This window comes from Otolemur garnettii, unplaced genomic scaffold (genome assembly GCF_000181295.1).
Source record: "Otolemur garnettii isolate 467f Iridium unplaced genomic scaffold, OtoGar3 scaffold00172, whole genome shotgun sequence".
In the NCBI taxonomy this organism is placed as follows: Eukaryota; Metazoa; Chordata; class Mammalia; order Primates; family Galagidae; genus Otolemur; species Otolemur garnettii.
Genome location: NW_003852567.1, coordinates 355,894 through 369,045, shown reverse-complemented (window position 1 = coordinate 369,045; position 13,152 = coordinate 355,894). Strand labels below are relative to the sequence as shown.

The window sequence follows — 13,152 nt, the reverse complement described above, 5'->3', positions numbered from 1 at the left end:
TGCAGTATACCTAGAAAAAATAGGCTCAATATGTCACAACTAAAAAGACACTCAGTTATCAAAATAGATGATTCCCAGCCAAAAGCTGTCTGTGTGGAGAACTTGCCTTTGCCTCTGCTCAGCCTTTCATGGAAACTGAATTTAATAAACTGAAACCCTGCCAGACAGTTCCACTTCCTCCTGGTTTCTGGGATTCTCCTGATGACACCAACAGGTTGGAAAAGTTGCTATGAGAACCTCCCCACTTGCCTGTGCTAACTCTAGAGCTCAGACATGGTAAGGGCCATTAGGCCTGCTCCCATGGCTGCCGTGTTACGACCTCTGCATGTGTTCAGAATGGCTTCATTACAGTCAATTAGCACATTTATTGAGTCTAGCATCTATTGAAACTTTCAGACTTATGACTCAAACTTAGGAGATTGCATTTGAAAAGTTTAACATTTCCTGCAAATAGACTTAGGAATCAGAGATCATTCTGGTTGACTTGACTTGGTTTTTGAATGGAAGCTGATGCAACTATGATTCTTTTCTTCCACGTGGGTGGCAACCACAGAGGATGCCTCCACCATCACTGCGTGAAGCACTTAGGATTCACCAAGTTCCTCACAGCAGCCTTCACATCCTTGTTCCTCAGACTATAGATGATGGGGTTCAGCATGGGGGTCACCCCCCCGTAGAAGAAGGGGATGAGTTTATCGGAAAGATCCTGTTTTTCAGCCCCCATGGAGTCCTTAGATTTGGGCTTCCCATACATGAAGAATAAGGTCCCATAGAAGATGATCACCACCGTGAGGTGGGCAGAGCAGGTGGAGAAGGCCTTTTTCCTCCCCTCAGCTGAGGAGATCCTCAGGATGGTGGCAATGATGAACACATAGGAGACAGAGATGAACAGGACTGGGACCCCCAGTAAAATCACATTGGACACCTCTGTGATGATCACATTAATGGAGATGTCAGTACAGGCCAACTTCAGGATAGCCAAGATCTCACAGGTGAAGTGGTTGATGACATTGTCCCCACAGAAGGGCAGCTGCATTGCTAAGGATGTGTTTACCACTGAAGTGACACCACCAATAGCCCAGGAGCTGATGACCATGGGCACGTAGGCAGCCTTGCTCATGACCACAGAGTACCTAAGGGGATTACAGATGGCCACATAGCGATCAAACGCCATCATGCCCAGGAGCAGGCACTCCGTCCCTGCCATGGCAAAGGAGAGTGCCATTTGCACAGCACAGCCTGAGAAGGAGATGGTTTTCCTGGGAGTCAGTAAGCCGTCCAGGACCAGAGGGAATGAGGAAGTTGTGTAGCAGATGTCCAGGAAGGAGAGATTCCCCAGGAAGAAGTACATGGGCGTGTGCAGGCGGGAGTCCAGGATGGTCACCAGGATGAGGACCCCATTGCCCAGCAGGACTGCCAGGTAGATCGACAGGACGAGTGCAAAGAATATTTTCTCCAGCTTTGGGTGGGCAGAGAGGCCCAGGAGAATGAAGCCCATCACAGGGGAGGACTGATTGGCCTTTTCCATATGGTGTTCCAGCTGTCATCAGCAAAGTAGAAGCAGCACATCACACTTTCTTGGGAAAAGTCCCAGGTGTTCAGGATGGGATCAAGTCCCTGCCACAATCAGAACACAAGTGTGTGAGAGAAAGGTGACAGAGACAGTGGGGTGTGTGTGTGGCATCCTAAGCAGTCGTATGTACCTGCCCTCCACTATAGCACAGGAGGGTGCTCCTGTCTGCTCAGTGCACACTCACCCACCTGGGTGCCCCACCATGCACTTCTGCCCCAGTCTATCTCCTGTTCCTCCCAGGGTCTCTCCCTACTCCAGGAAATGAAAAGGCAAACGGTACAGTCAGTGCCACAAACCAGATTCAACAGTGACAAGGAGATGCTGCAGTTGCAGAGGGCATAGAGAGTGACTTCTGTCAGGGAAGCCACATGCCCCCTCCCACCAGATAAATCTCCTCACACAGAGGCATCTATCTTCCCACATGTGGGCACAAGTGACACGTGAGATCTGGAAGCCTCAGTGCCTGTTACATAAAAGCTGCTGAATTCATTTGTTCAATCAGAGTGAACTGAACAGCTGGGAGGATGATGAACTCTGGGACCAGAGCTGATGGGATTGTCTGACCTCAGTTTCCCCTTGCACAAGAAGGCTGAGCAAGTGCTTCCCAGGACATCCCAAATCTTGAGAGCTGTTGTGGACCACCTTGTCCTGTCCTCCCAGGCAGGAAGCAGGCTTTTGTAAAGATGACTGCCCACCCCATGGGTGTGAGGGGTGTGTGTATGTGTGTGCCTGTGTGTGCATTAAGGGAGATCAGAATTCTTGCTTGCTCATTCAGGAAACTTCAACAGGAAGTAGGGCTGTGTCAGGTTCGAAGGAGACTCCAGGTGGAGGTGAAGAAAGAGCTCTGGCACCTGCAGCCCGGCAGGAGGAGGGAGAGCAGGAGACGAGCAGGAGGAGCCAGCAGGAGCTCAGAGTTGAGGGAAGGCTTATACTTCAGTGGCTGCATCCAGCAGATGTGGGGCCTCAGTTGTCCCAGCGATCTGTCTTGGTGGATGATCTCAGCCCTATCTGTCTCTGCAGCCAGTGTGGTGTGAACAGAGCCCCGAACACTCTCATGCAGACTTTCTGGAAAGTAATTTGCCTGGAAAAATGAAAAAATCCAAAAACCTTGCCTACCCATCACTTCAGCAATGTTCCCCTAGGAAGCATTCTAAAGAAACAATGAGAGAGGATGGCCAGTACCTCTCAGTCAAGCTGGAATTATTCATCACAGCAACCTTTGTGCATGAAAATAGGAAAGGAGAAATGCCTAAGAAACCATTGCATTCCATATCATGGAAAATTGAAGCTTAAAGTTGTGTTTAAAGTTTTTCACATGATAATATTTTACAGTATAATGATAAAATAAAGGGTAAAATCTGAGTTGTACACACTTTCATGATCTTGATTAGGTAAAAAAATATGTGTGGATAAGAAGTGACTGGGAAAAAATTATCACAAAGCCAACAGGTGCAGGGAATTCTCGGTGCCGCCTCAACATTTCCCCAATTTTCTCTTAGTAGGATCCCCTGACCTCACCCTTTTGCCCCATTTTCCTTGAGCTTCTCTTCTTCACCTGCAGAGTAGGGAAGGCATCCTTGCCAGCCTCCCTCTTGGGCTTCATGAGAGGACAGAGCAGCAAGGACAGTGACTTGGGCATGGGGCACCCTGGAGGGCCTGGTGGCTCCTCTCAGCTTTGGCACTAAGACCAAGGTCAGCTGGAAGGTTTCTGGGAGCTTAGGCAGGAAAGCAGGTCTTAGAGAAAGGCTCCGTGGAGGACACCCCCTTTGTCCTTGGCCAGCCCAGTTCTTGTAGCTGTTTCCTACCTGGTGGCCACTTCTCTGAGTCTCCTGATCCCAGAGACCCTCCAGATCAGTCTCTGGCCAGACAGACATACCCCTGACACTCCCCTGCCTGTTTCTTTACCTTAGAGACTGTTTTTCCTCTTTTTCCTCCTAAATCTTGTGGGAAGACTAGGCTGTGGGGGATGTCTTCCTTCCTTCCTTCCTCCCAGCTGTGCCAGGTGAGTGCTGCTGTCTCAGCCACAGGCGCTTCATGTAGAGGACCTGGCATCCTGATCTGGGTCCTGGACATCCTGAGGGTGAGTTTTCCCCAGCAGCTGGAGTCCCCAGGCAGCACTGTGGACTCCACTGAGGCCCTGACTCCCTCATTATTCCAGCAGGGGCCCTGCTAATCCCACAAGCAATTTAAAGTTTGGAATGTCACGTGTGCATGGGGCACAGGCCCTATGCATCTCTGGGGGCTCCTGGGGCTACACCTCCCTTCCAGTTAGAGGCAGGGACAAGACCATGGCCTTCTGGAGATGGAAAGGAGTCCTCAGAAGTCCTGGTTTCTTCCAGAGCTTGGCCTGAGTTCTCAGAGAAGCAAAGGCAGTGTGTGCTTCAGAGAAGAGCACCTTGTCCCCAACTTGATGTCCTGGAGATCTAGAATGGGACAGTGGACATATGTCTTGCAGCAACAGTAGCAGCAGCAGCAGCACTAGTAGCACTATTCCAGGGACCGAGCTGCCCCACATGCTGAGCACCACTGTGACAACTTTTTGTAGGTTATCTGAATTCAGTAAAATCCAGCAACACGTGGGTATTGAGTCCCTCTTCCAGTCTGTCGAGGGAGATTTATATTATTATCCCATTATATTTTTGTCCTAAGGAACAGACTTTTAAGTTAAACAATTAACAATGACCCAGTGAGTGGCAGAGTTGGGACACTTGATCCTCTTTATTATCATTTGTTATGATTAGCATCGCCACCACCACGATTATTGTCATTCTATCAGTAGGTATTACTTGTGCTTGGAACTAAACTACAAGATATAGAAGTATATAAAGTGGTGGCTCATGCCTGTAATCCTAGCACTCTGGGAGGCCGAGGTGGGTGGATTGCCTGAGTTCACTAGTTCGAGACCAGCCTGAGCCAGAGTGAGACCTTGTCTTTAAAAATAGCCAAGTGTTGTGGTGGGCACCTATAGTCCCAGCTACTTGGGAGGCTGAGACAAGAGAATCTTTTGAGCCCAAGAGTTTGAAGTGAGCTGTGATGCCATAGCACTCTACCAGGGGCAACAAAGTGAGAGACTCTTTCTCAAAAAAAAAAAAAAAAAAGAAAGAAAAGAAAAATAAAAAATTAAATAAAGCCTCTCTCTCCAATCGTGTAGTTATTCTCTAGGAGGCAACCAATACTAGCAAGTTTTTATATGCTTATTTTCCCCCAGAGATATTCTATAGATACACTAATACATATTTTTGAAACAAATTTACTCAAATACACATAGCCTTAATATCTTGCTTTAGTCACTTAAAAATACACTTTGGTGAGTTGTCCCGGAAAAAAAAATAATGCTGCCTCATGCTTGCTTATTTATTTATTTATTTATTTTTTGTTTGTGAAACAAAGTTTCTGTCGGTTGCCTGGGCTAGAGTGCTGAGGTGTCATCTAGCTCACAGCAACCTCAAACTCTTGGGTTCAAGCAATCCTCCTGCCTCAGCCTCATAAGTAGCTGAGACTACAGGAGCCCACCATGACACCGAGCTATTTTTTTCTATTTTTAGTAGAAAGGGGGTCTCACTCTTGGTCAGGCTGGTCTCGAACTCCTGAGCTCAAGCAATCCACTCACGTTGGCGTCCCAGAGTGCTAGGATTACAGGGGTGAGCCACTGTGCCCAGCCCTGCCTCATGTTTTTAAATGGCTGAGTATACTCCATAGTAAGGGTATACCCTTCTATAATTAGCCAGTCTGCTACTGAGTGTCATTTAGCATTTCCAAGTTGATTGCTATTCAGTGTTAATTACCCTTTCATACCAAGTTGATTGCTATTCAGTGATAACTACCCTTTCGTATTCATAATTTAACATATGTTGTTAAAATGTATCTGTTTTATGCTCATTTGTAGTTTTGATAGATGTGCCAATTTATACATTTATCAGTGAATGAGAGTGTCTATTTTTCCACACTCTGCCAACATATGTTCGTTTTTGAGATTTTTTTTAGTCTTTGCCAATCTGTTAGGTAAGACTTTATATTGCATTGTGGTATTTAAAAGTTAGTAGTCAACACTTTTGCTGTTTAAAAGAATTTAAAATGTGAAGTGTAACACATGCATGTGCACATTAATATAAGAGTATATGAAACACATCTTTAATTTAGGGACTCATAACATTATGTAAGAGATGGAACATTGCCAGTAACTTTGAGGCTTCCTGGGTATCCCTTCACGACCCCAGTACTCTCCTTTCCCTCCCATAGGTAAGCCCAGCTTATTTATACATTCTACTTTGATGATTAATTGGGTTGCTTCTAAGTGAATGCTACTATAAGTATTTTTTTTGGTCGGGGCTGGGTTTGAACCCACCACCTCTGACATATGGGGCCATTGTCCTACTCCGTTGAGCCACAGGCACCACCCATGCTATAAGTATTTTATACACTACTCCTGGAACATAATCATCTTCCTACTTTTCCTATTTACAACTCACCATTTCTCTACTGATCTGCAGTATCATCTCTTGTGTAAGAAGTCTCCCAACATGAATAAGTCTGTGAATTGTATCTCTAATCCTTTCTACTGGTTTATTGGTCTATTTCTGAGTTATCACTATACCACCCTAATTAATATTGTTCTATGGCTGGTTTTGATTTCTTACAGGGTAAATCTCTTCACCCCTCCCAATATCTCTTCAAATGTGCCATGGCTGTTTGGGTCCTTTTGTTCTTCTGTTATTTTCACTTGTTCAATTTTGTTTGTTTGTTTTTATTTAGCAGACCCGGGCCAGGTTTGAACCTGCCAGCCCTGGTCAACAGGGTTGGTGCTCAAACCATTGTGCTACAGGCGCCTAGCCCCTTCTGTATAAACTATACAACCTGGTTCTTAAATTCTGTGATAATTCTTTCTATGATTTAAAAATTGGGATTACATTGACTCTCTGCATCAATTTGAAGATGACTAACAATTTTATAACATCGGGCTTTCCAACCCATGAGCAGTAAATAGTTCTCTCTTTATTTTAATATCATCCAAAAATTTATAATTTATAATTAATGATATTATGCCTAAAGATCTTGGAGCTCTTTGCAGATTTACTCCTAGTTACTTTACAGTTTTTGGTATCTTTAACAAAAATTTTATAATCTCTTTCTTAAATGTAAAAATACAATAGATTTTTTTGCATATTGATTTAATGTCTAATCACTTTCCTAAACTCTGTTTAATTCTTATATTTGTAAATTATTTTAGATTTTCTCCATAGTAGCATTAATACCATCTGAGAATAATGACAGTTTTTTCCTTGTTTCCAAACTTTTAGACTTGTCATTTTTTTCTTGCCTTGCTACATTGGCTGGTTCCTCCCGTTCAATGCTGAATGGAAGGTGTAACAAACATCCTTACCTTGTTCCCATCTCAGAGAAAATGCTTTCACTATTTTCATTATTTAATATATTTGCTGTGGCTTTTTAAAAATAACATTCTGGAGGGATATTCTGTGAGGAATGTTCCCCTTTGGCTAAAAATATTGATCATAAAAAGACCCTGAAATCTCTTTTTAGGTCCCAAATATGAGTGTGGACAAGAATGTTTGCCTTCCTGCGCTTGGTTATTTCACTTAACAAATGGCCTCCAGTCCCATCCATATTATTGCAATTGCCAAGATCTCACTCTTTTTTTTATGGCTGAATAATATGGCTATGGGCGGGGAAGAACATAAAGATATGTATCACAACTGAGCTATATACTTAAAAATGATAAAAATGGACAACTGCCATAAGTTATAAATGTGTGTGTGTATATATATATATATATATGTTTGTTTTTTTTTTTTGGCCAGAGCTGGGTTTGAACCCGCCACCTCTGGCATATGGCACCTGCGCCCTACCCTTTTGAGCCACAGGTACCACCCTATAAATGTATATTTCCCTTCAATTTTAAAAAGACATTGAATTAGTTTTACAAATATTATATCCTTGCTGAATTGATCCTTTTATCATTATATAGTGACCTTCTTTATCTTTTTTTATTGTTTTGATTTAAAGTCTATTTTATCCGATAGAAGTATAGCTATTTAGTTGATTTTGGTTTCCATTTGTGTGGAACGACTTTTTCCAATTCTTCACTTGCAGTCTATGTTTATCTTTATAGGCGAAGTGAATTTCTTGTAGGCAGCATACAGTTAAGTCTAATTTTTAATCCACTCAGCCAGTCTATGTCTTTTAAAGGAAAATTTAATCCATTTATATTCAAGGTTATTAGTGATGGCTGAGGATGTATTTCTGTCATTTCCTTATTTTCTGATTGTTTTATATATCCTTTATTTCTTTCTTTCATTGTTTGCCTTTGTGGCTTGGTAGTTTTTGGTAGTTAACATGGTTTGATTCCTTTTTTTCTCACTTTTGTGTCCTCTTTACCAGCAAATCATATATTTTTGCATGTTTTCATGATAGCAGTTACTGTCCTTTTGCTTCTAAGCATTTCTCATAAGGCTGGTGCAGTGGTGATGAATTGCCCCAGTTTTTTTTTTTTTATTAAATCATAAAGAGGTAGATCATGTATACAGTAATGCATTTATGGGGTACAATGTGCTGATTTCATATACAATTTAGAATGCTTACATCATACTGGTTAATATATCCCTCACTTCATTTACTTAAGTATTGTGTTAAGACATTTATACTCTATACTTAATGGATCCAACATGTACCCTTGCAATATGCACCATAGGTATGATCCCACCGTTTACCCTCTCTCCATCTGACCTCCTCCCTGCCCTCCCTGCCCTCCCATTCCCGTCTCTCCTTCATCCTGGGGTATAGTTGTGATCTATTCTTCATATGAAAGTGTGAGTGATTGTAAATTGGTTTCATAATAGTACTGAGTACATTGGATACTTTTTCCTCCAGTCTTGAGATACTTCACTAAGTAGGATGTGTTTCGGCTGCTTGTCTTAGAAAGACTTTATTTCTCCTTCATTTCTAAAGGATGGTTTTGCTAAGCATAGTACTCTTGGTTGGTAGTGTTTTTGTTTTAGCACGCTGATTATTATTATTATTATTATTTTTTTTTTTTTTTGAGACAGAGCCTTAAGCTGTCCACAGCTCACGGCAACCTCTAACTCCTGGGCTCAGGCGAGTCTCCTGCCTCAGCTGCCCAAGCAGCTGGGACCACAGGTGCCCACCACAACGCCTGGCTATTTTTTGGTTGCAGCCATCATTATTGTTTGGTGGGCCCAGGCTGGATTCGAACCTGCCACCTTGGGTGTACATGGCTGGCACCTTAGCCACTTGAACCACAGGCACTGAGCCAGCATGCTAATTATATTTATCTCATTCTCTCCTGGCCCATAAGACTTCTGCTGAGAAATCTGCTTTTAGTCTAAGTGAAGACTCCCTTTTATGTGACCTGGTGCTTTTGTCTCACTATTTTTTAAATTTTCTGCTTATCTTTGACTTTTGACAATTTGACTACAATGAGCCTGAAGAGGATCTTTTTAGGTTCAGTCTATTTGAGGATATTTGAATGGCCTGGTTCTGGATGTTTTCAGCTATTATTTCATTGAATAAGTTTTCTATTCCTTTCCCATCTCTTCTCCTTCTGAAATTTGTATGTGAATATTTATTCAGTTAATGGTATCACATAAGTTGTGTAGGTTTTCTTTACCCTTTTAAATTCCTCTCCTTTTTTTTTCCTTTTGGTCTGACTGCATTATTTCAACCTGTCTTCAAGGTCAGAAATTCTTTTTATGTTGGTGAAGTTCTTGATTGTACTGTTATCATATTCACTGAATTCTTCAGTTTCAAGTTTTCTGTTTGGTTCTCTTTTATGATTTCGATCTTTTTGTTGACCTTCTTATTGTGATCATGAATCTCTGATTTTCTTGATCTATTTATATTCTATTGTATCTCACTGAGTTTCTTTAGGGTCATTACTTTGACATCCTTTTAAGGCACTTTTTTGATTTCCTTTTCTTTCAGTTTTGTTACAGGAGAATTATTGTGTTCCCTTGGAAGTGCCATATTCCTTATTTTTTTCATGTTTCTCTTGGCCCAGTATTGATACCTGTGCATCTGGTGAAACAGTTATCTCTTCCAATTTTATAGATTAGCTTCCATAGAGAAAGATTTTTCCTATAGATGTGTCTTATAGTGTCAGTTGGCTAGGATGTTTTCGATTTGGTTCTGGGTGAATGCAGTAGTGTAGTCTCCATGTGATTTCTTTGACTGTAATCAATGTCAGTTGTATCTGAAATTGCCTTGTGGACTATTCTATAGGTGTTGTGAGGGCAGTGGTATGGCTTTGCTGGAGGCAAAGGCTGCCAGATGGGCCAGTTTTCAGGTTGTAGGGGGGCATATGCTGGGCACAGCATCTGCACAAGTTGTAGAGAGGGTGTTGTCACACAGTAGGTACCAGTCAGTCTTATACTCAGTTTCTGGGAGACATGTATAGCGCACAGAAGCTCTGCAGGTGGAGGGATGGGGTTGCTGGCAGCAGTATGTGTTGAGTTTATATATTTTGTCAAATCCTGTAGGTTCCCTGACTCTTTTCTTTTTTTTTTTTTCAGTTGATTTTCTCACTGTTGTTGGAATTGATGTAATTTCCAAAGTTTCGTCTTTAAGTTCACTAATCTTCTCATCTGTCCCCTCAATTCTGTTGTTGAGTCTATTAACTGAGTTTTAAAAATAAGTCATTGCATTTTTTCAGTTCTAAAATCTTCATTTTTTTCTTCATGACTTTCATTTATTCTCTGAGACTTTCTTTTTTTATTTGTTTCAAACATGCTTGTAATTGTTTATTGAGATGTTCTTATTATGCTGCTTTAAAAATCTTTTTCAGGGCTGTGCCTATGGCTCAAGGAGTAGAGTGCCGGCCCCATATGCTGGAGGTGGTGGGTTCAAACCCAGCCCTGGCCAAAAAAAACTGCAAAAAAAAAAAATCCTTTTCAGGGCAACGCCTGTGGCTCTGTGGGTAGGGCACTGGCCCCATATACTGAGGGTGGCAGGTCCAAACCTGGCCCTGGCCAAACTGCAACAAAAAATAGCCAGGCATTCTAGTGGGTGCCTATAGTCCCAGCTACTTGGGAGGCTCAGGCAAGAGAATCTCCTGAGCCTGGGAGTTAGAGGTTACTGTGAGCTGTGATGCCACGGCTCTCCACTGAAGGCAACAAAGTGAAATTCTGTCTCAAAAAAAAAAATCCTTTTCAGAAGCTCGGTGCCTGTAGCACAGTGGTTACAGATCAGCCACATACACCAAGGCTGACGAGTTTGAACCCAGCCCAGGCCAACTAAACAACAATGACAACTACAATAAAAAAAATAGCCAGGCATTGTGGCAGGCACCTGTAGTTCCAGCTACTTGGGAGGCTGAGTCAAGAGAATTGCTTAAGCCCAAAGAATTTGAGGTTGCTGTGAGCTGTGATGCCATGGCACTTCACCGAGGGGGGCATAGTGAGACTCTGTCTCAAAAAAAAATCCTTTTCAGATAATTCTAAGCATTTGTATCTATTAATTGTCCTTTATCATTCAACTTGAGATATTCCTAGGTTTTGGTATGATGAGTAGTTTTATTTTTATGTTTATTTATTTATTTAGATATGAGGTCTTACTATGTTGCCCAAGCTTGTCTCGAATTTCTGGTCTCAAGAGATCCTCCTGCCTCAGCCTTCCAACTAGCTGAGACTACAGGTGTGTACCACTGTGCATAGCTAATGATGAGTAATTTTTGATGAAATAATAGATAGTGGTGATCATATCTTTGTTCCTTAGGCTGTAGATGATGGGGTTGAGTATGGAGGTCACTACTTCATAGAAGAAAGAGATGAGTTTATCTGCAGCATCTTGTTTGTCTATCTTCAGTGGATCCTTAGGCTTTCAATACACAAAAAAGATGATCCCATAGAAGATGACCACAACTTTCAGGTGGGCAGAGCAACTGAAGAAGGCCTTTTTCCTCCCCTCAACTAATCCTCGGGATGGTGGTAATGATGAATGCATAGGAGTAAGAGATAAACAGAATTGATGCCCTGGAATATCACATTGACAACTGCCATAATGATCAAATTTCTGGAGATGTCAGCACAGGCCAAATGCAGGACAGCCAGAATCTCACCAGTAAAGTGGTTGATGACATTGTCTCCACGAATCGATAGGTCATGATTCAATCCTCTCAAGAGCCAGTAGCCCTGGACACATAAGCAGCTTTGATCGTGACCTTAGGGTCTCTAAGGGAGTTGCAGATGGCCATATAGCAATCGATCAAATGCCATCATGCCCAGGATCAAACACTCTGTCTTTCCATTGCAAAGGAGGGAGCATTTATATAGCACAGACTGAGTAAGGGATGATATTCCTGAGAATTATGAAGCTGTCAAGGATGAGGGGGACAGAGGAGGTTATGTAGCAAGTGTTCAGGAAAGAGAGATTCCTCAGGAAGAAGTACATGGGTGTGTGCAGGTGTGAGTCAAGGATGGTCACCAGGATGAGAACTCCATTTTCTAGCAGCATCACTAGGAGTACATCAGCAGGATGAATACAAAGAACTTCAGCATTCTCCAACTCCTAACATGCAATCAGCTAATGAGGAAACCCCGTCCTGCTGAATGATTAGAGATCTTCTCTGACCATGGGCCTGTCTGTGGTTCTAAGGAAAATGTAGGTAATTAGATCTTCTTTACAACCTCAAGCCACCCAGTAGTGAGAGGTTTGAAATGCCACCCACTTGTTTGTATTTAATTTTTCTAAAAACATTCAAGACAGGCATCACACATTTACTTCAAATTTACTATGTATTGACCAATCTATTTTATTAAAGTATGGTCAGAAATGTGAGACTCTTCACTCTCATCATACTCTTTTCTCTTTGTGTCTAGTAGTGGTGGAATGAACAGGTCTAGGTCTGTGTATTCTCTTGCCCAGTCACTTTTGGATACTAAATCATCCCTCTCCCCCAGTTCTCTCTCATAATCGTCACAGAACTCAGGGGTTTTCAAACATCCGTCTGTTTACCAGTCAACTCTTTTGGAGGACTCAGCTATGGCAGTGTTCGTAGGAGACTGAGATGGCCCCACCACCACCAGAGTGTGTGGAGCACCTAGGTGCTTGGGGCAAGAGTGGGTGACCCAAAAGATCAGATATAATGCCTGGAGTGGTGAATGGGATCAGGTAGGCTTTTCAGGGAATGACTTGAAGGACAGGGAAGGCTAAATGTGAGGAAGTGAGAATGGAGAGCTTCCTTTATCTCCTGGAACCACAGGTCCAGTCTGTGACAATTTGGACTTGGTCTGCTTAGGTAATGGTGGGGCGGAGTCTCACCCAAAAGAACATAGAGAATCCCAGCCCGAGAGGTTTTGGCCCTCCAACTGCCTGGAGCAATGTTTTTTCTCACTTCTTAACCAGGTTAATTCCACTGTGTTAGTAACCTATTCACCCATGATGGATTTAAGAAACGTTTTGTTGTTTGTTTGTTTTGCAGGGTTTTTTTGGCCAGGGCTGGGTTTGAACCCACCACCTCCAGCATATGGGGCCAGTGCCCTAATCCTTTGAGCCACAGGTGCTGCCTGAAATGTTTTTTATATATCTGGAAATATATATTCTGAAGTCCT

At 42.5% G+C, this 13,152-nt stretch overlaps 1 protein-coding gene and 1 pseudogene across 1 annotated transcript; both read right to left on the bottom strand.

Moving 5' to 3' along the window:
* Nucleotides 1-543: 543 nt before the first annotated feature.
* LOC100943494 (olfactory receptor 2S2) lies at nucleotides 544-1,578 on the bottom strand. Its single transcript, XM_003800226.2, has one exon. The coding sequence runs from the start codon at nucleotides 1,526-1,528 to the stop codon at nucleotides 569-571; it is 960 nt and encodes a 319-aa protein (XP_003800274.1). The 5' UTR covers nucleotides 1,529-1,578; the 3' UTR covers nucleotides 544-568.
* A 2,246-nt stretch (nucleotides 1,579-3,824) lies between these two features.
* LOC111728602 lies at nucleotides 3,825-12,981 on the bottom strand (annotated as a pseudogene).
* Between the last annotated feature and the right edge of the window lie 171 nt (nucleotides 12,982-13,152).

Bases quoted from the DNA above. Each gene is read 5' to 3' on its own strand.
- LOC100943494 (XM_003800226.2), bottom strand. From the start codon at position 1,528: ATGGAAAAGGCCAATCAGTCCTCCCCTGTGATGGGCTTCATTCTCCTG.